Genomic DNA, 22,818 nt, shown 5'->3' on the forward strand with positions numbered 1-22,818 from the left:
GTTAAAGAAATTGAGATTGCAATCAAAAACATTCAAATAAAGTGCCTATTGAAACAACTTAAATGCTGAAATTACACATTTGAACGTTAAGTAAAATGCCAATGTATAGTGGTAAATTGTGCTGCGTTTAAATCATACGGGGTTTATAGAACAGTAGTCCTCAAATATTTTGGTCTCAAAAGCTCTTGATACTCTTAAAAATTTTGAGGACCCCAAAAAGCATTTGTTTATGGAGTTATCACTATTGTTATTTACTGAGAATTTTTAAAAATATTTACTTTAAAATGACATTAGTAAACTCATGTAAGTAAATATTATTTTTTAATGAAAAACAAAATGATGGAAAGTGGCATTTTACCTTTTTTGCAAATCTTTTTAATGTCTGGCATAGATATAGCTAGATGCTCTCATCTGCTTCTGTATTCATTCTGCTGCCATTATTGTTTTTGCTGAAAGTATATGGAGAAAAATTAGCCTCATACAAATATGTAGTTCAAAGAGGAAGAAGTATTTTAATAGCCTATTTAAATAATTGTGTATATTCTTTGATACTGCACCAAAACTCGATAGATGAAAGCTTCTTAAAGATTACTTGCCATGTAGAATCTGAAAACTTTCAATGAAGTTTTCTACTCTATTACATTAAAATTTATTGATGTAACTTGAACTTCAAATGAATCTTTTACTATGTTTGATTTTGTAACATATGCATTGATAATTTGGAAAATACTGGTTCGTTGAGCTTTGCAGACCTTCCTAATATTGACACATCCAAAATTATATTTGTTCATATCATTACCAATCTCATCGGAAGTTTTTAAGTATTTGGAAGCAATCAAGTTCATGGTGGCAGACACAAGTTTTCCAGTGTTCTGGAAAACTCAAATTTTATCATTGGCAGCAAATTCTATCAGTGTTTCATTTTCAAGAAAATGTTTGCCAGATAGCCAAGTCTACATTATCATAGTTTATTTGGCATTCTTTCAAGTAAAAATGGTGTTTCATGAAAAAAATCAATTCAGCTTACAACTCAGTTGCACAATGTTTTTTTATTTTTTTGAGACTGCCATCATATTTCTTTATGTATACTTTCCATTTCAACACTGAACATTTTTTTTTAGAATGTATGTAAGGATCAAGATTTAATAAAATTAATGTTTTTACTTCAATTGAGCGGTGGTTGACAATGCATTGAATACTAATACAGATTGGTGTCCCTGCCTTGATTAATGAATGGTAAGGCACCAGTAGTTTTACCCTCCATTGCTTTTGCACCATCACTGCAAATGTTAACCCAGTGAAAGGGGCAAATAGCACATTATTATTAGGTATGAATGGAAAAGGTTATCAGATTTCCTAATGCTTTTCTTCTTCCAGGTCTTTGGTATTTATGATTCTCTAATTATAATCCTTTGTATTTTAGATCTTACAATGCTAAAAACTGGTTCTAGTCGTCTTAAAGAGGAGGAGGAAGATGATCAGGCAGACAGCATTCACAATCTACCACTTGTAACACCCCAAAGGAAATTTTATGATGGGCCTTTGCCAACTCCCCGGCAAAAGCCTTTTCAGTCAGGTTCTACACCTGTGCATCTCACTCACAGATTCATGGTAAGCCTTGGATTTACACTTAACTTTTAAATAGTTTTGTCTCACTTTTAAGCATTTTATCTCATTATAGTTAATTCGTTTGGTAAAAAATATTTTTTAAAAACCTCTATTAACTGGCATGGAACACTTTGATTGATTTTAATTTTGTGGTTGATTTATTTTGTGGTTAATTCATAGCATTAGTCTTAGTTGAACCTTATTATTGAAAATTGTGTTAAATAAAATTCTGCTTTGCAAAACGATATATAATAAACCTAAGTAAATGTGACTGTATAATTTACAATACCTCTTGGCTATACCTCTAAACCTTATTTCTTATTTTAGTTTTTATGTAGGAGATTATACTGACTCCAAAATACTAGTTAGAAGGTGACTTTTAGAAGGCAGCTCCTATAGTATATCAGGTGATAGAGGCTATGAAAAAAAAAAACCAAACTATCTGCTCCTTTTCCCTATCTCATGGAATGTAAGCTCCCCAAAGATGAAGATTTTTCTGTTTTGTTTACTGATAGAACAAGATATGGCAGGGTAGGCATTAAATATATATTTCCTGAATGGATGAATAACTATATTAGCTTTTTGTCTTAAGTTTGAGAGCTAAAAAAATTTAATATTTTTATTTGTTCATTATTTGAGGTTTTTCACTGAGGACTTCGCTTGTTCTCCTTTTTGAAAGGTCTAGGCCTGGCATAAATTTGTGTGTAAATATTAAAGGTGATGTTTTATTTTAATAAAACTTTGTAATCAGTAATTGGTAGTATCAAGTAATAAGTCTTAATTTTTGATTATTGTCACCTATTTTATTTATGTAAAGTTATATTTGTGGTAGAAGAAAGAAAGTGCTAGGGGCTAGTGTGAGCCTATAGTGTACATTAGTGGAAGGTAAATTTTCCAAAATGTTATCAATTTATTTTATCTTAAAATGTATATATTTGTTCCTGTAATATAAACCAGTTATTTGGAACAGAAAAATATGCTGTCATTTACATTCATACTTATAAGTAAATAAATTTTTGAAATGTTCCTTTTGAGGGATTTAATAGTTTGGTTGTTCAAAAGCCAATTACAGAGTGTTTTTTAAATGACAATAATGCAATTCAGAAATATTAAATGTTGTTTACGGCTACCCTGAACGTGTCTGATCCTGTCTGATCTCGGAAGCTAAGCAGGGTCAGGCCTGGTTAGTACTTGGATGGGAGACCACCTAGGACCACCTAGGAAGACCAGGTGCTGTAGGCATAAAAAATAAAAAAATAAAAGGATTGTAAGCTGACAAAGTCCTTGCAATCTGTGAGGTCAACTAAGGATTGCCTCTCCTAAAATATTTTTTAAAAAATTTAAAAAAATGTTAAATGAAATATTTCATTTCCTAATAAATAAGTATATATGTATCTTCTCATAAAGAATAATTAGAGGGTGGAGAGGGGGAGGTAAATGGGGTAAAAGGGGTCAAATATATGGTGACAGAAAGAAATCTAACTACGGGAGGTGAACACAATGTAAATATATATATGCTTTATTGTAAAATGTATAGCTGAAACTTACCAGATTTCGTTAACCAATGCCACCATAAAAATAAATTAATTAATTAAAAAAATAATTAAAGAAAAGAATAATTAGTCATTGTAGCTCTGTTGTTACTACTGTTACTTGAAACTGTTTTGAAGTAGATAAACTGTGGTTGCTGCTATAACTTAAACTAAATACAGACTGAATTATAGTATTTGTTAATTTGTACCATTTAAGCCTGATTCTAGGAGCTTCAGTTTTTCTCAGATTTGTATTTAACCTTACATGTTTATAGGTTTGGAACTCTATTGGAATTATTCGCTGCTATAATGATGAGCAAGACAATGCCATAGATGTGGAGTTTCATGATACCTCCATACACCACGCAACACATTTATCGAACACTTTGAATTATACAGTAGCAGATCTTTCCCATGAAGCTATTTTGTTGGCATGTGAAAGCACTGATGAACTAGCAAGGTAAATTGGATATTAGTAAGAAGAATTTGTTACTACTAAATGTTAGATACAATTGTTGAAATTCAGTACAAAAAGTTAATAAAACAAAATGATACTTTTTGTAGTGTGGAATCTCAGAAAGAAGAGTTCACTGCTCATAATACCTGTAATACCTCAGAACATGTGTTTTTGCCTAACTGTCCCCTTATTACATCCTCTAACTACTTGTCAAAATGATATGACATGATTTGTAATGCAAAACAAATGGGACTATTTTTTACATTGTATTGCTTTTATTAGTATAAGAATAATATATATTAATTTTAAACAAACTTAAGTACAGAAATTTATAGAAAATGAAAGTTCCCCTCAGAATTCTACTTAGATATAACTACTGATAACAATATGATATGTGTCCTTCCAGATTTCTTTTTGTATAAACCCCCCTTTTTAAATTTACATATTGAGGTATAATTTATATACAATAAAATGCACTCATTATAGTTTGATAAGTTTGACAAATGTGTATATATTCAGGTAACCATTATCAAAATATTTTTTATCACCCCAAAATGTTCGTTCATATTCTTTTGCAGTTAATCCAGTTAATTACTAATCTGGGTTTTTTGTTTGTTTGTTTGTTTGTCACTATATATTAGATTTGAAACTTCTCTTTAAAAATAGAAAAAACACACCAAAAAGTGTTATCAGTACTATTCATCTGCTTGATTTTTTTGTTTGTTTTTACTTAATATATTTTGGACTTCTTAGATATTTTGGTTGGTAGCTAGGTAGGTAGGTAGGTAGACAAATCAATAGACAAAAAATATAGAAAACCAGTGGATGCAGAGTCCATATTTTTTTTAATGAAGGAAAAATATTTTACTAATATTTAGATATTCCATCCAGATTGCTCTCTCCTGATCTCTTTTCTTCAGCCAATTATAATGTTTATGCACTTAATCATAGATTTTACTAACTCCTAGGTGATTTGAAATTCAAATTCTTCTGATTGGATATATTAGCTCCTTGCTGCTCAAGTGTGGTGCATAAACTGTGAGGTCACCTGGGAGTCTGTTGAAAACAGAATCTCAGAGCCCACCCCAGACCTTTTGAATCAGGTGATTGAGCACATATTAAAGCCTGAGAAAAACTGTATTAGGTCATTTTTTAAAATAATTTTTACTTTTCAATTACAGTTGACATATAATATATATTAGTTTCATATATTAGGTCATTTTAACATTTTAATTGGTTTCCTAATTTATACATTGTAAAATCAATTCAGTAGTTTATTAAAATAAATCAGTTTATTAAATCAGTTTATTAAAATAAATCACTGTTAACTCTGTCTCAAACTCAGCATATCTTACTTAGAACTTTTCTTCCCATGTGCAATTTTGATTTCAGATACTCTTCTCTTTGTTTTCTTAGATATATTATTTGATAGCCATGTACAATATTACCTTTTCATCTTAAAGTTGAATTTTTAAATTATGTTCAGAAAGTCAGTACTGCTTCAGATTACCAGTTCTATGATATCTGCATTTTGAAGCCTAAGTTTAATAATAATTTATATGTATGTGTGTGTCTATATTTGTAAGAAGAATGTAGGCAGAAGTTGATAATCTTGCAGGTGGAATTATATGTGATTTATTTTTTCTTTTCTTGTATTAATTTTTTTATGGCAATGTTGCCTACCAATTTGAAGCTTTCTTCCTTTTAAAATTTGGTTGTGATATTTTGTGCATTTACAACCTAGGTTTCTGCTTTGCAGATTTTAGCCTTTTTTTTCATTTAACATATTGTGAACATTTTCCTGTATCTCTAAATATTCTTCAATAATATAACTATTAATGATTTTAAAATAGTTTTAAGTATATTTCGTAATTCCTTAAAACCATTTCTTGTACTATTTGTATATAACAGAAAAATGAACTATTTGGTTTTGTTACTGGATATCATGATTAATTATATATATGAAATATCAAATATGAAAGTTTGATTGTTTCTATTTTGTTTTAATTTTTAGCAAGCTTCACTGCCTGCACTTTAGTTCTTGGGATTCAAGCAAAGAGTGGATAGTAGACATGCCTCAGAATGAGGATGTTGAAGCCATATGTCTTGGTCAGGGATGGGCTGCTGCTTCCACTAGTGCCTTGCTCCTTCGATTGTTTACTATTGGAGGTGTTCAGAAAGAGGTCTTCAGTCTTCCTGGGCCTGTGGTGTCAATGGCGGGACATGGAGAACAGCTTTTCATTGTTTATCATAGAGGTAGATATTTTTTTCCATTCTTATAATTTTACCATGACCTGAAGTAAATAGAAATTACTTGAGCTTCTTTCTCTCTCTCTCTCTCTCTCTCTCTCTCTCTCTCTCTCCCCCACCTCCTCTCCTCCTCCTTTTCCCCTTCCTCTCTCCTTCCCTCCCTCCCTCTCCCTTTTCCTCTTCTTCCTTCCTTCCTTCCTTCTTTTTTATTTTGGATTATAATACCTCCTTTTGCATTTATTATAGCATTTGAATCAGTATAATCTTTGAATGTATCAAATTTTGTTGTATTCACTAATAGCAATGAAAATGAAAACATTTTATTTATAAAAGAACTGTATTAGAGAAAGAATTTCAAGATAGAGTTTAGTTAATTACTTCCATGTCTGTATAAGATTTTTCAGAGTTTAAATGCATCAAAAACTAAACTAACTCTACTGTGAAGGGCCAAAACAACTTTGAATCTGACTTTAAAAAGTTGTTGCCTTCTTTTCCTCATCTCATATTCTCTCTTTAGATCCCACAATATGCTCAGACTGATTTTATCAAGGTTACTGAAGTTCTCTTTATTCTTTTATTAAAAAATAATTCTACTGGAGATGCTCTTTTCTCTTGGTTTCTGTGATTTCGCTCTTCTGGTTTTTTCTCACTGCTAACTTCTTCAGCTCTTTGCTGGCCCCTCCTCCTGTGCTGACCTCTTAGCTGGAGTGCTCCAGGACTTGGTCATAGCCTCTCTCTAGTACTCTCTCTAGGTCAGGAACTTTCAGTTTTTTGACTGCTTAGCTCTAGTAAGAAATTGTTCTACGTCACTGTTCTGAACATATCTGCAAATGTAACTGAAGTAGAAGTATCATGGGCAATATTTACTCTTTGATTTCATTTTTCTTTAAATGCTGGTTGCAACTCTAAGTTGATTTCATAGGTCAAGAAATGCAGTTTGAGAAACTATCCTTGGGACTCTCATCATGGCCCACGGCTTTAAATACATTGTGTCTGTGATTTCTAAATTAATACCACCAGCTCTACTCTGTTGTGTCTCCAGACTTGCCCACTTCCTTCCTAAATCTCTATGTAGAGTTTTGATACACATCTCAAACTTAACTTGGTCATAATAAAACTTTTAATATATTTTTCCCCCAAACTTGCTTCTTACTTAGTTACCCCATCTCAGTAAATGGCATACTATCAATCCAGCTGCTCTAGCCAGGAATGTAAGAGTTATCCTTGATTCTTCTTTTTCCCTCACCCCCATGTACTCCCATCAGTAAGATCATATCATCATTTCAGTACTTTGGAATAAGACGTTCCAAATCTATCTCTTTATCACCTTCATTAAACCACCCGTCTAACTCAGATGACATCTCTTAGGCTATTATAACAGCCTCCTAACTAGTCTTTCAGCTTCAGTTCTTGCATTCTGTAATCCATTATCCACAGAGCAGTTTGGGTGATCTGATGAAAATATGAACCTCTTCTGCTCAGATTCCTCTGATGAATGTCTGTTGCTTTTAGAATAAAAATTAAACTTCTTATCACAGCTGACAGGGTTCTATGTGATCTTACCTCCGCCTGCCTCTTCAGCCTCATCTCTTGCCATTTTTCTCATTACTCATTTTGGCCATACTGGCTTCTTTGTGTTCTTCAGACTCAAGTTTGCTCTCCATTTAGGGCCTTTTCCTTAGCTGTTTCCTCAGTCTTTTGTAATGCTTCTCTTCCTAACATTTGGATGGCTGGCTCCAACCTGTAGTTGACATCTCAGCTTAAATTTTACTTTCTCAGGCCATCTCTGACTGTCCAATCTAAAGTAAACAGTCTGGCTCTCTGTATCACATTATTATTTTAACTCTTTGATAAAACTTAGCAGTTTTTGTTCTTTTTCTTGTTTGTTTGTTTTTAAATTCATTTCTTTGTCCTCTTTTACTTGAATGTGGATTTCATGAGAACAGTGACTTTGTCTTGTTTGCCATTGTAGCCCCAGTGCCTGGTCAAAGTAAACTCTCTGTAAATATTTCTTGAGTGAAGAGTTACCACTTATGACCACTTTATATACATAGTCCATGTAACATAGTATTCTGGTTCCGATACGTGAATGGTGCCTCAGTTAGGTTATCAATAAAAAATAGTGCTGGTTTATCTAAAAAACAAAATCAGTTCAATTCACAGAAAATAATTTAGACTGCATTATAGCTAAATAACCTTTGATACCTGATTTATATTTACATTTTTTCACTAGGAATAGGATTTGATGGGGATCAATGCCTTGGCGTTCAACTGCTAGAGCTGGGGAAAAAGAAAAAACAAATTTTGCATGGTGATCCTCTTCCTCTTACAAGGAAATCCTACCTTGTATGGGTTGGATTTTCAGCTGAAGGCAAGACAAATTCATTTATTTATATTAAAGACATTTTTTAAGAAGAAAATTGTTTCATTGTTTTTCTTAATTAATTTCTTTGTAGATAAATTATCTATATTTTATGTTTAAATTTCTTTATTTTAATATGTTGGCAAAACTGGAAATGAATTATTAGGCAAGGTGGCTATTGTTTTATGTACAAGGTCTCTTCATGAGAATTTTGACTAGAAAACTTACAATGTGGAAATATAGTTTTCTGAAAGTTTATTAAGTTAGCAAGGAGATACAAATCAATGGTAAAGTTGTGGCTATTCCAGCAGACTCTACACAAAAATCAAGAATTTTCTATTCCTACACTGTCTGCTTCAGTAACCTCTGGCCATGTGTGGTTTCTGAGCACTTGAAATGTGGCTAATCTGAATTGAGATGTGCTGTGTGAAATACTCTTCGAATTTTGAAGATTTAGTATGAAAAAGAGAACGTAAAATAATCTCAATTCTTTTACATTGATTACATGTTAAAATTATATCTTGGATATATCGGATTTAATAAAATATATTATTAGAATTAACTTTACTTTTTTCCCCTTTTCTCATGTGGCACTAGGAAATTAAAAATTACATTTGTAGCTCACATATTTCTGTTAGACAGTGCTGTTGTAAACTCATTTAATAGTGGCTTATGACAGATGATTTGAAGGACACTGAAGAGTACCTCATTTTAAGAAGCCTGTTAACCCTGTGTCCTGGCTTAAATATTTCTATTGGAGATTCGTGACCTTCAGTTACATCATTAGAAACTCCAGTTGTATCTTTAAAATATCAACCATTTCTGGATGTATGTTCTGTTGGTAGATCATTAGTCATTTATGCTTTAATAATGTGACCACCAATGACTTCCATCATATAGTTTTTTTTTTAATTACCAATTAGATCTAGACTCTGAGAAAACTGTTATTTGCAGAGTGAGAGGGCTGTAAAGTCAAAGATAAGAAAAGGAGTAATTAGGGAATTTGCTGTGCACTTCCTGAGATGGGAGCAGAGTAGGTGGGAAACAGGGATGCTTGCTTGTTTCCTAGGTAAGAATTGCTTACCTAGGAGTTGGGGAACATAACAGTGATGAGGCCAAGAAAGAGAGGAAGGAAGAAGAGTACAAAAGAGAGATGCTCTACATCCTCACCTCGTATCAGGGTCTTGTATTTTTCCAAGTCTCTCTTAACCTGGGAGACTTCAGAGTCAAGTTTAATTTTTTTGCTGACAATGGCTTTTTAAAATATTGCTTTATTCCAGCAGGTGGCATAGTTTTCACTGAAACTATTAGTTTTTTCTCTCTATTTGGATAAATTTCAGTCATAGCAGGCATTTTTTTGTTGTTGTTGCTTTCTTTACTTGGATCTTACTCTACGTGGTTTATGAAGTTTTGTGAGAAATTAACTTGGAATTTTTGCTTTCTTGTTTTGTTTTTACTTTTGAATTAAATGTTAAATGATGGGTATGTATTTTTAAAATAGTATTTAACAAGTATGTAGCTATGTCTCCAAGTGGTTTCTTACTTTGTTGATGTATAGGTACCCCATGTTTTGTGGATTCAGAAGGCATTGTTCGAATGCTTAACAGAGGGCTTGGCAATTTGTGGACTCCTGTATGTAACACAAGAGAACACTGCAAAGGAAAATCTGATCACTACTGGGTGGTCGGTATCCATGAAAATCCCCAACAACTGAGGTAGGCTATTAGAAAATGCTTTAAAAAAAAAAAAAAAATATATATATATATATATATATATGTATATATATATCTTTCAGTTAAAGTTGATATTAAATATTATTTTATATTAGTTTCGAGTGTACAGCATAGTGGTTAGACATTTATATAATTTATGAAGTGATCCCCCCAATTAGTCTAGTGCCCACCTGGCACTATACATAGCTGTTATCATATTATTGACTATATTCCCTATGCTGTACTTTATATTCCTGTGACATTTTGTAACTACCAATTTGTACTTCTTAATCCCTTCACCTTTTACACCCAGCCTCTCAACCCCCACTTCCCATCTAGCAATCACCAGTTTGTTCCCTTTATCTATGAGTCTGTTTTCATTTTCTTTGTTCATTTATTTTGTTCCTTAGATTCCACATAAGAGTGAAATCATATGGCATTTGTCTTTCTCTGTCTGATGTATTTCACTTAGCATAATTCTCTCTAGGTTCATCCATTGTTGCAAATGGTAAGATTTCTTTTTTTATGGCTGAGTAGAGAGAATTCTTTTTAAAGTGTATTTTTTATTCGTTTTCACCGTAGTTCATTTACTTGCTTTTTCCACATTCGGTAAATCAGGAATTTGTTTTATATTCACTTTGAAGTTTTCAACCAATTGCTTGACTTTGAACTTATTGAACAAAATAGAAATTAAGTTTATTAGTGTGACTATAGCATCATTTCATCCTGACAGGGAGGGGAGTTAAACATGGCATTTTATCTTCTATTACAGCCTTTTATGTTTAATTATGATTTAGAGTTGAATGTACATAATTTAGCTGCTCTTTGAGATTTTTAGCTCAATCATTATAATAGGAGAGAGGACTAGTAGAAATTTAGTATTTTACTGCAAGCGCAGAATTCTCAGTCCAGCCTCTATTCAGTTTTGTGTTCAAGGTCAATGACATTGTGTAGGTACTTAGTGACTAAAGAGGTCTCTGCTTTCATGGAGCTTATAGCCTGGGAAGACAGATAACAGAAACAAGTAAATATTAATTACTACTTGAGATAAATGCCATTAATTAATCTGAGCCAGACCCATGATGGAGAATAACAGGGCATGTTCTAAGTGGAGTGATCACAAAAGACTCCCAACTGAGGTGGTATTTAAAATGAGACCTGGGGGCCAAGGAATCTGTTATGGAAGAATGGAGTCAAAAGCAATCCATGTAGTGTAAACAGCATGTACAAAGGCCGTAGGGTCTGAAAGAACTCAATGCATTTGAGGAATTGAAAGAATCTAAATGTGTCTAGAGTATAAGAATCAAGGGATGGTGGCAGGCGTAAGTTCAAGATGATACAAAAAAGTTAGATATAGGTTGCATTATAGTCCATGATGGAGAAGTTTGGATTTTATTTGAAAGGATATCAGGAAGCCATTCAAGGTTTTTATTCAGGGGAATGGTATAATCTGATTTATGCTATAAAAAGGCAATTATTTATGGTAAGTGGATTGGCAGGGGTAAGACTGGAAGTAGGGAGACCAGTTTTTAGCAAGCAGATTTATCCCCTCATCTGAGGATGTTTGGAAATGTGGGGTGTTGTTTTTAGTTGTCACAATGATAGAGGTTACTCTGGCATTTAGAGTGCTGGAGCTGGGGGTTGTTAAACATCTCATAATGTGGGATGGTCCTGCTCAACTGCAGATTATTCTTTCCTGAATGCTTTTAGTGCCCTCATTGAGGAACGCTGGGGAAGATTTTACAGTCATCTAGCTGAGCTAGAACAATGGCTGGAACTAATGTGGGGCAGTGGAAATGAAGAGAAACAGATTCAAGATAGAAACAGTAGGATTTGCTATTAGATTGGGGATTGGGATGAGAGGGCAGAATCAATAGTGGCACCCATGTTTCTGGTTAAAGCAACTAGATGAATAGTCACGTTGTTTATAGAAATAAAGGAGATGAAACTGAATTCTCTCTTGGTTGTGTTAAGTTTGAAATGCCTGTGAAATATCCAAATGGAGCTATCAAGAAGATATTGGATATATAATTTGAATTCAAAGAAGAAATTTTGGCTACAGATACAAATTTGGAAGTCACCAGAATATAGAAGATATTTAGAGTCATAGTAATAAATAAGACGACTTAGCAGGAAGAGAGGAAAAAAGGTCGCAGAATCCAGCCGTAAGAAATTCCAACATTTAGAGGCCAGGTATTGGAGTAGGAGCTTTTAAATGAGAAAAAAAGAGGATTAGCTATGTCAGAAAAACATCACCTGAATAGGGTCATATAACAGAAACTATAAATGGAGACTATTTCAAGAAAGAAGCAATAGTGAGAAGGGAAATAAAAATGGCTCTTCAATATATGAAAAGATAATTAGTTTCACTTAAGATAAATACAAATCAAAACTATAAAGAGAACTCTTTTTATCTATCAAATTGGAAAAATATTTAAATTTGCTAACACTCTTAGAGTTGAGGCCGTGGGGAAATAATCACGTTTGCATATTGCTGCTGGGAGTACAAATTGGTTAAAATCCTTGTGGAAGATAATTTGTTAAGAACAACCAGAATTAGAAATGTATATGCCCTTTGACCTAATAATACTGCTTTTAAGATTAGTCCTACAGATATACTAGTACTTGATATTTAAAGCATGATCCATGGAAACCACCATAACCAGGCAGCTTATTGGAAATGCTGAATCTCCAGTATCACATCAGACTTACTGAATCAGAATCTGCATTTTAACAAGATATTTGGTGATTTGTGTGCACATTAAAGTTTAGGAAATAGTGCTGCTAGCAAATGTGGGAAATGATATATGTAAAAGATATCCTACATTGCATGATTGTTAATACAGTAAAAGATTGGAAACCTAGATTTCCATTAGAAGAATAGAGAAATGTATTGTGTACACCTATACACTAGAATACTATGTAATTTGTTTTAAAGGGTGAAGCATATCATGTATGTGATAAGTGATGTGTATCCAGAATATATAAAGAACTCTTACAGTTCAACAAAAGACAACTCAATTAAAAATAGGCAAAGGATTTTGAATAGACATTTCTCCAGACAAGATATACATATGGCCAATAAGCATATGAAAAGATATTCAGCATTATTAGTCATTAGGGAAATGCAAATCAAAACCAAAGAGATACCTCTTTTCACATACTGCGATAGCTATAATCCAAAAAATGGAGAAAAACAAGTATTGGTGAGGATGCAGAGAAATTGGAACCCTCAGACATTGCCGGGTGGGGCTGTAAAATGGTACAGTTTGGCAGTTCCTCAAAAGGTTAAACACTGAGTTACCATATGACCCAGTGGTCTTCTTCTAGGTTTCTAACCAAGAGAATTGAAAACATATCCGTACAAAAACTTGTACTTGAATGTTCATCGTAGATTTTTTCCTAACAGGTAAAAAGTGGAAACAATGCAAATGTCCATCAAGTGAGAAATGAATAAGTAAAATGTAGTATATCCATCAATGGGATATTATTGGACTGTAAAAAAGGATGAAATACTGATTCATGTTACAACATGGCTGAACCTCGAAAATGTTATGCTAAGTGAAAGAAGCCAGACACAAAAAGCCACATATTATGATTCCATTTATATGAAATGTTCAGAGTTGGCAAATCTATAGAGACAGAAAGTAGATTAGGGATTGCCAGGGGCTTGCAGAGAAGTGGACAGTGGAGAATAGGGATTAACTGCCAGTGGGCGTGAGGTTTCTCTTTGGGGTGATAAAATGTTTTGGAATTAGTGGTGATAGATGCACAACTCTTTGAGTATAGTAAAAACTGAATTATACACTCAAATATGATGTGGCTGTGGTACATCTATGTGAACTCTGGTATATGAATTATATCTTAATAAAGCTGTTATTTAAAAAGAGTAAGGATGTGCTGTGTAACTAGGTGGAAAGATCTGCAAGATGTGTTAAGTGAAATGAATACCACTTGTGTAAAAGGGGAGAGAGAACGCATAATTGTATTTGCTTATATATGCCAAAGAATTTTTGGAAGAATAAAAGGAAACTAATGATAGTTGCTTGGTAGAAAAACACTCAGTGGATAGTATAGGAGACTTCTCTGTATTCTTTTTTATAGTTTGTGCATATAAATGCTCAAAAATTAAGTAAGTTGAATTTTTTTTTTTAAATGAAAGAGGCAATTCAATAACCCGAATCAGAGAAGGCTAGAAGTGAAGTTCAAGAAGACTTCTTAATTTGGATAAGTGGAAGTTATTGGTAACCCTTATAAAAATGGTTTTAGTCACACGACAAAATGTTAAATTCCTGATTGGGGTGTGCCGAGAGCATGGGAAATGAAGAAATGAAAGCATGATATGTAGACAACTCTTCAAGAAGTTTGGCTGTGCAGCGGAGCAGAGATGGGGTGGAATCTAAAGCAGGATGAATTATTGAGTTTGGGCGATTCTAGAGCATTTTTGTAATCTTTTGACAGTAAATTCAGTAAAGAGGTTGAGATTGGCAGTAAGAAAAAGAGACAACCAAAGGAATGATATCCTCAAAAAAAGTGATAGATTTTTTTAGACCACCTGTCTAAAATAGGAAGATAAGACATTACATCAGTTGTTGTGAGAAGGAAGAGGATAGGCAAATGCAGATGAATTTGGTATTTGAAAGGTAACAGAAATTCTTGTCTGATGGCTTCTGTTGGGTTGGCAGAATATGAAACAATGTTGAGAGTATTTTTGAAGATAGTGGTTGGCAATGTGAGATTTTTAGAAGATATGATCTTAGAGAATATAAAATCAAACTCAGTAGAGAACAGTAGAGATCGCTGGTTATTTGTCTTGTCTTTTTAGAATCTCCAAATATTCCATTATGGACAGATTTAATATCAAATGGAACATATTAGTTAACAGTTTTTAACTTCCTTAGGATATAGGTTGTTCTCAGGAATTTCTTGCATGTCTGTTCCCAGGAATCAAATTATTTAGTAATTTGAATCAAAGAATTCACATTTTATGTTAAGAGGTTAAGTTTTGAACCTATAAGGATTTTTACTATTCCATCTAATGTTTATTTGAGTAAGATGATTTATTTCATTTAGATGAATGTCATTATTTTAAAGAGATAAGTGAAATCATTCATTTGCAGTGAATAATTTCATATTTTAAATTTAATTTAATATTATAAATGTAAGTTTTTATAGTGAGACTTTTTCTCTACTGACAGGTGCATTCCTTGTAAAGGTTCTCGGTTTCCTCCCACCCTTCCACGCCCTGCTGTAGCTATATTATCCTTTAAGCTTCCTTACTGTCAGATTGGAACAGAAAAAGGACAAATGGAGGTATGTGGAGATCTTACCTTGACACTCTAAATTTGATAATGCGATCGCTAACTGTGACATAGGCATTTAAAAATTATCCCGGTGGCCAATGTCGTGTGTTTATTACTTTGTAATGAAATAGAGGTAGCAGAGAAGAAAGAGGACTGATTGATCATCAGGGCACCTGATTGCCATCACTGCTTCCAGGGACCTTGTCTATGAAGTATATGGGTGTTACTGTCAGCGCCTCACTAGGGCAAGGCGTTCATTCGCAGGGCCCCACAAGTCCTGAGAGGGCGTGCTTCCAGAAATTTTGTACCGTAGGCGCTTGGATTGCTTCACCCTAGTCCTAGCCCTGCGTCATCGAAAGTCATTTGAAATCTTGCAGTTAGTTATTCTAAAAAAGAAGCAAATTGGCTTCCAAAAAAGTAGCTTCCCAAATTCTCTGAGCATTAATTATAATAGCTAAGAAACTGTTTAAAACCCTTTATTTCTCCCCTTTTTTTAAGGGTAGAAGGCAAAGTCAAGGCGTAGTATCACATTAGAATTTGAATTGTAAAATAATAGGAAGGAGTGTTTCAGAAAATATTTTATTCAGAAACTGGTATCTTAAGATAAATATTTAACATTTGCTTGGTCTTAAGCTGATAGTTGACTGTAAACAGTTTTTTCCTTACTTTTGTAGGAACAGTATTGGCGTTCAGTTCTGTTTCACAACCACCTTGATTATTTAGCTAAAAATAATTATGAATACGAAGAGAGCACTAAAAATCAAGCAATAAAACAGCAACAGGAACTTTTAATGAAAATGCTTGCAGTAAGTAAAATAAATACACAAAAAAATTAAAATTAAATGCTTTTCTAAGGTTGAATCTCTTAAAGGTATGTGAATTAGCACTGAGTTCCACAACCTACAATTCTTAAGTTGTATCTGGTGGTATTTTTCTTCCTTAAACATTCTTTTTCCAGTTAATGTCGCATTTAAAATATTTAAAAAATTACCTTGTATCTAAGATTGTAGGTGGTCATAAACTGTCCCAGTGCAACCTCCCTTTTTGCTTTTGCCCACTGCACTATTTGAACAGGACCGCCAAGCGATTTTGATGCTTAAAAAAGTTTGAGAACCAGGAGCTGTAGCTCCTGCTCTTATGTGCAACAAATAGAGTTTCTGGACTTTTAAACCTCTAAGGGTGGGCAGCCTTAAGAACTTTAATAAGGCTTTTTAGATATGCTTGCCTTTAGTCATCCTCTTAGGCAACAGTGTATGATAAAAATTTGTCTCTAGCCAGTGACCAGGTTTGTTGCCTTGAATATATAAGTACTTTTATCTTTGGAGATAAATGAACTTTTTGAAACATAAGGTTCATTCTTGCATCTTCATTCCAGGTTGGTTTATGAAGAGGAGTGTATTGTAATTTTTTATCTGCTTATCCTGCACTAGACTGTAAGCCCCTTGAAGGCAGTGGCTATGCCAGGCACTGGCATGGTATCTGATATATAGTGGGCCCCAGTATTTACGGAGAGAGTAAATGGTCCAGACTTTTCATTTAAAAGTTGAGGGTTCTGAAGGAAAAAGTGATATCGAAGACCGCAAAGCTAATTGTAATTGGTCTCCAAAAGGCGTGTTCACTATTGTCACCTCTATGCAACACTGCCTTGAGTTTAGTATTAAAGCAATTTAATTAGTTTATTGTAGAGTAAGTTTTGTTCCTTTTATGTGGTGTCATTTGTGGTCTGGGAACTAGACTTTTTTACTTCCTACAGTACATTTAAGGAAACATTTGATTTATTTACCATTTAGCCATAGAGGAGCTTTTCCTCTGGAGCAGGGTGCTGGTGGCTTTGGGGACTGGTCCTCTTCAGCATTCTTGGCCCCCTGCAAATGCCTGTAGTTCAGCTTAGTCTCTGAGACCCACACTACAGCAGATCCTCGACTACTGTTTCATTCAGTGCCAATATGTTATAACTGATAAGGAAAAAAATCAGTGTCTGGCCGAGGCCACTGCCCATGTGGAGTTTGCATGTTTTCCCTATGTCTGTGTGGGTTTTCTCTAAGGACTCCGGTTTTCTCCCACATCCCAAAGATGTGCACATGAGATGAATTGGGTGTCTAAATCATCCCACTCTGCGCAAATGTGGGGATGTGTGTGTGTGAGTACAGCCTATGATGTAAGGGTGTCCTGTCCAGGATAAGGTCCCTCCTTGCACCCTGAGTTGCTAGGATAGGCTGGCCACCCTTGACCCTGAACTGGAATAAACAGGTTGGAAAACAATTACCTTGTTTTTATTAATCTTCCTTAAATATGTGTATAGCATGCACTTATTTCAGTGTTTAATATTAGAAGTGTTTTGGGTTTTTAGTTAGAAGTCTAGTGATGTTTTCTGTGACTAGAAATATGCAGTAGGAACTTAATTCGTTTACATCAGCCTGTGGTAAAATTGGTTTGTGATACGTTTTTTAGCTTTAAGTCGCAGTTTCCTAGAATCTTTCAACCACGTTAAGTGAGGACTTAACTGTATTCCTTTTTATTTCTAAGTGTCCCCTGAGACAGAGTACCACCTTGATTGAGAAGTATTGCTTATAGATAAGTGATACTAGAAAATTTGAGGAATACATACAGATGAATATCTAATCTAAAGCTTCTGTGCTGATGGATCAGACATGGGATGTATAAGAAACAAAATCATCCTTCTACCCTATGAATTATGAGGCCTTTAATAGTTTTCGAAGTATTAATTTTCCTCACATTGTACTTGAATTGCCTTTGAGTTGTCACAGTTCATACCAAAAGAAAACTAGCCAGTGTTTTCTAAGAGATAATAAATGAATGCCTTTTTTAAATGTTAAGTATGAAAAATAAAGCAAGAAAAAGAAAGTTGTTTGTTAATTTAGAAGTTTATAACTGTTTCTGGTAGTTGGAGATCATAGGCAATCACACTTAAAAACTATTGGATAAATCTACTTGCCCCCATCCAGATTCACTTAGTAGCATTTGCATGCCAAGTCTGGGCAAGGTAATAAATAAATCATTTATAATTCATTTCTTCTTTGCATTTGCAGCTCTGTTTGGCTAGGGTAGGAAAACAAAGTTAGGAGAACCGTATCTGGATTTTAAATGAATCTCTTACTTTCCTTGCAACTAATAGCTTGAAGTGATATACCATATCTCATTGAATCTAAACTACTATTAATTGTAAAATGCACCATTAGTTTCTTTATATAAGCCACTGAGACAAAAAAAAAAATGCTGCCAATTAAACTGACCCACCATCATTTGTAAGATGCTTTCTAATTTCAGAGATGTTAAAATATGTAATCTTAGAATCAGTGAAATATGGTATCTAGAATACTGTTTTCTCAGTTTTACTAGTAGTTTCATTCCTTTATTTTAAAAAAGTTTTACTTAACATGATTTGATTGTTGTTGTTTTTTTCCTTTTTGGGTTAGCTTTCCTGTAAATTGGAACGGGAATTTCGTTGTGTGGAACTTGCTGATCTAATGACTCAAAATGCTGTGAATTTAGCCATTAAATATGCTTCTCGTTCTCGGAGATTAATATTGGCCCAAAGACTTAGTGAACTGGCTGTAGAGAAGGCCGCAGAATTGGCAGCAACCCAGGTGGAAGAGGAAGAAGAAGAAGAAGATTTCAGAAAAAAGCTGAATGCTGGGTACAAAATATTCAGTTGTTTGAATTTTTCTTTACTATTCTGAATATTAAGCTGGTCTTTGCATAGAGTTCTTTATTGAATAGTATTTTCATCTTTTAGTTACAGTAATACTGCTACAGAATGGAGTCAGCCAAGGCTCAGAAATCAAGTTGAAGAAGAAGCAGAGGACACTGGAGAAGTTGATGATATAGAAGAAAAATCAGAAATACATAAGCAGGGTAAGATACATTTTTAAGACAATTTAAAGGTGAGAAATGTGATGTGTGGGGCTTTTCCCAATTTACTTGGCTAGGAAATTTGAATACTTCCCTTATCCATGGTTTTGCTTTCCATGGTTTCAGTTACCTATGATCAACTGCGGTCCAAAATATTAAATGGAGAGTTCTAGAAGAAAACAATTCATAAGTTTTAAATGGTCTAGTTCTGAGTAGCAGTAGCAGTCTCGTGCTGTCCTGATCCATCTCACCGTGGATGTAAATCATCCCTTTGTCCAGTGTATTAGTCACTTAGTCACTCAGGTATCAGGTCAGCTGTGGTGTTAGAGTGCTTGAGTTCAAGTGACCATTATTTTATTTAAAAATGCAAGAGCAGTGATGCTGACAAATTGGATATCACAAAGAGAAGCCATAAAGTGCTTTAAGTGAAAAGGTAAAAGTTCTTGACTTAATAAGAAAGAAAAAATTCATATGCTGACGTTGCTAAAATCTGTGGTAAAGGAAGAATTTTCTATCTGTGAAATTGCGACGAAGAAGAAATTTATGCTAGTGTTGCTGTCGCACCTCAGATTGCAAAAATTACAGCTGCAGTGCATAATATGTGTTTACTTAAGGTGGAAAAGGCATTAAGTTTGTGAGTGGAAGCCGTGAACAGAAATCATGTTTTGATTGATGGCAGCATGTTGCCCCAGAAAGCATTGAGCCTATATGAAGGCTTCAGCAAGGGTCTCCTGAAATGAGTGATCACATTCATAACTTTTATTATAGTATATTGTTATAATTGTTCTGTTATAAGTTACGTTGCTAATCTCTTAATGTGTCTAATTTATTAATTAAATTTCATCTTAGGTATGTACGTACAGGAGAAAACGTAGTGTAAATAGGGTTCAGTACTATTCTCAGTTTCAAGCATCCATGAGGGGGCTTGGAACTATCCCTGGTGGATAGAGGGGGACTGCTGTACCCATACTTTTTCAAGACATCTTTGCCTTCTGATTGTTGATTATAGAGGATATGTTTATCTTCCTGTTTACATTATGTTATCATAATTACTCTATAGGACAGAACCCATTTTCAAAAAGTGCAAATTCCTGTAATGTGCCAGCTATTAACTCAGGTAAGAAAAATTTATGATTTTGTAATGTCAAGTAAATTTTACAAGTAGTCTCTAAAGTGACACACCTTACCCTTTAGGGCCTATTTCTTTTTTTTTTTTCTTTTGTTGTTTTATTTTTTTATCAGAAACGTTCTTTGTGAAACTATGGTCATTTAACAAGTATTTATTAAATGCTTGAATGTCAGGTATTTGAATAAATGGTGATACAGAAGTCAAGCAGATATGCACAGTTGATCCTTGTATAAAAATTATGGTACCAATTGATTTTTCAGACTATGTACATAGAGTACTTTGATTAAAAAATTATCTTTAAAAACATGTACAGAGTATTAAAAGAGCAGATAACCGATGGCTATAATTTAACTCAGTGGTGGGCGATGGGTTGGGGCTCCAAGGAAGGCCTTACGGAGTCTTTAAAGCAGAGACCTAAACGATGAATGAGTGGGCTAGGCAGAGGTGGGTGGGAGCAGAAGCAGAGGAAAAGCATGTGGTCTTAAGCAACAGCGTGTGTGAAGACTAACAGTGGTATGAAGAGCACAGAGAGCAAAGAAGAAGTGCTGAGGTTTATAGCAATGGACAGGAGTCAAATCGTGCACATCCATATAGGCAGTAGTAAGGATTTTGATCTTTGTTCTAGGGTTGCTGGGAGGCTGTAGGTTCTAAGTGGGGCACAGCCTTTTCTGGCACACTTCAGAAAAGGAATGCACATAGAGACCACTCAGGCAGTCCAAGTGGGATTGAATAGTGGCTCGGACTGGGGTGGTGGTAATGGTAGAAAGAATAGGAAGAATTGAAGAGGTATTTCTGATGATGATGTAGAGAGTGTGGAAGTTCAGGTGTGAAGAATGACTCAGTTTCTGGCTTGAGTACTTGAGTTAATCATGGTGCCATTTATTGAGTCAGGAAAACTAGGGAGACACAGGTTTAGATAGCAGGAGGATGAATTACTATTGGATATTTGGGTCAGGAGCTCAGGGAATTAGTATCTCTGGGATGGAAATATAAAGTGAAAATCACTGGCGTAAGTATAGCAATTTAAACCACGGGCATGGGTGAAGGAGCGTTGGGGGAAGATGTAAAGTGAGAAGAAAAATGAGCTTATGCCTAGGGAATCCCCAGCATTTAAACATCGGGTAGTAGAGGGAGGAGGAAGGGAAACCATCGAAAGAGTATGAGACCAGAGAGGAAGGAGGTAAGCCAGGGCGATGTAGTAACTCAGAAGTCAAGGACGAAGACAGTACCAAGAAGAAAGGGATCTGCTATGTGGAATGCTGTTGAGAGATCAAAAGTATCCACCAGATTTGGCCAGATAGAGTTTTACCAGGTTCTTAGCAGGAGCAGATTCTGTAGGTTAGTAGGGCTGGAGTCCATATTATATTGGAGCTGGAACATAAGAGCAGTGAGGAAATGGGAATAGCCATGTAGACAGCACTAGAGAAATTTGGCTTTATAGGAGAGGTGATAGAAATGGTGGCTGCTGGTATAGCCACTATGGAAAGCAGTCTGGAGGTTCCTCAAAAAATTGAAAGTGAATCTACCTTTTGACCTAGCAATTGCACTTCTGGGTATTTATCCAAAGAAAACCATAACACTAATTCGTAAAGATTTATGCACCCCTGTGTTCATGGCAGTGCTATTCACAATAGTTGAGATATGGAAGCAACCTAAATGCCCAACAACAGACAGACAATTGGATAAAGAAGTTATGGTCCATATATTCAATAGAATATTACTCAGCCATAAGAAAAAATGAAATCCTACCATTTGCAATGACATAGATGGACCTAGAAGTTATTATGCTGAGCAAAATAAGTCAGACAGAGAAAGATAAATACCATATGATTTCACTTATATGTGGAATCTAAGGAACAAAAAGAACAAACTAATCGAAAACAGACTCACAAATATAGAAGACAGTCTGGTGACTGCCAGAGGGGAGAGGTATTGGAGGGTGGGAGAAAGCAGTGAAGGGTTAAAGAAGTACAAATTAGTAGTTGATAGATGGTCATGGGGATGGGGAGCACAGCATTGGGAATGCAATCAGCAGAAATGGCTAGGCGGAGAACCAGAGGGAAGATAAAAGTAATCAGTGGGATTGTTTCATAAACTATATAAATATCTAACCAATGTATTATGTACTTGAAACTGATAATAAAAAAATAAAATGCTTTGAAAAAAAATAAAATGGTAGCTGAGGGGTTGTGGGGTAGAGAGGATTTGTTTTTTTTGTTTGTTTAAGTTGGAAACTTGAGCAGTCAATAAAAGGGTAAAGTCAAAGATATTGTAGCCATTGATAGCACATTTCTTGACAGAGCCAGAAGGGTAGGATTGAGAGCACAGGAGAGGAATTAGTTACTAGCCTTAGCTAAAATAAGGCACCATTTTTCTGTGGTAACAAGAGAAAAAGTTAGATCTTCATATAGTATGTATATTTTATAGTGGCAAGTTGGGGTAGTTCCCATCTAAAAGCTTTTATTTTGTCTTAGAAATGGAAGGAGGTCATATGTAGTTAATAGTTGTAAAGTAACAAAGCACATTCATTTTCATACAATATAGATTAAAATATTTCATCTATTATTGTAGAAGAAGTCAGAAGTCTTCTGT

General features: G+C 34.4%; 1 protein-coding gene across 3 annotated transcripts in view; it reads left to right on the forward strand.

Annotated features, from left to right (window-relative positions):
* Positions 1-22,818, forward strand: part of WDHD1 (WD repeat and HMG-box DNA binding protein 1) — a 50,213-nt gene that overhangs the window by 21,062 nt on the left and 6,333 nt on the right. For all 3 annotated transcript variants that reach the window (XM_039866565.1, XM_039866567.1, XM_039866566.1), the window contains exons 12-21: positions 1,424-1,611; positions 3,416-3,600; positions 5,612-5,853; positions 8,081-8,218; positions 9,768-9,924; positions 15,120-15,234; positions 15,899-16,030; positions 18,662-18,882; positions 18,982-19,100; positions 20,158-20,214. In XM_039866565.1, the coding sequence (XP_039722499.1) occupies positions 1,424-1,611; positions 3,416-3,600; positions 5,612-5,853; positions 8,081-8,218; positions 9,768-9,924; positions 15,120-15,234; positions 15,899-16,030; positions 18,662-18,882; positions 18,982-19,100; positions 20,158-20,214 (1,554 nt within the window). The remainder of the gene's footprint in view (positions 1-1,423; positions 1,612-3,415; positions 3,601-5,611; positions 5,854-8,080; positions 8,219-9,767; positions 9,925-15,119; positions 15,235-15,898; positions 16,031-18,661; positions 18,883-18,981; positions 19,101-20,157; positions 20,215-22,818) is intronic.

Source organism: Pteropus medius, unplaced genomic scaffold (assembly GCF_902729225.1).
Source record: "Pteropus medius unplaced genomic scaffold, Ma_sr-lr_union100, whole genome shotgun sequence".
NCBI lineage: Eukaryota > Metazoa > Chordata > Mammalia > Chiroptera > Pteropodidae > Pteropus > Pteropus medius.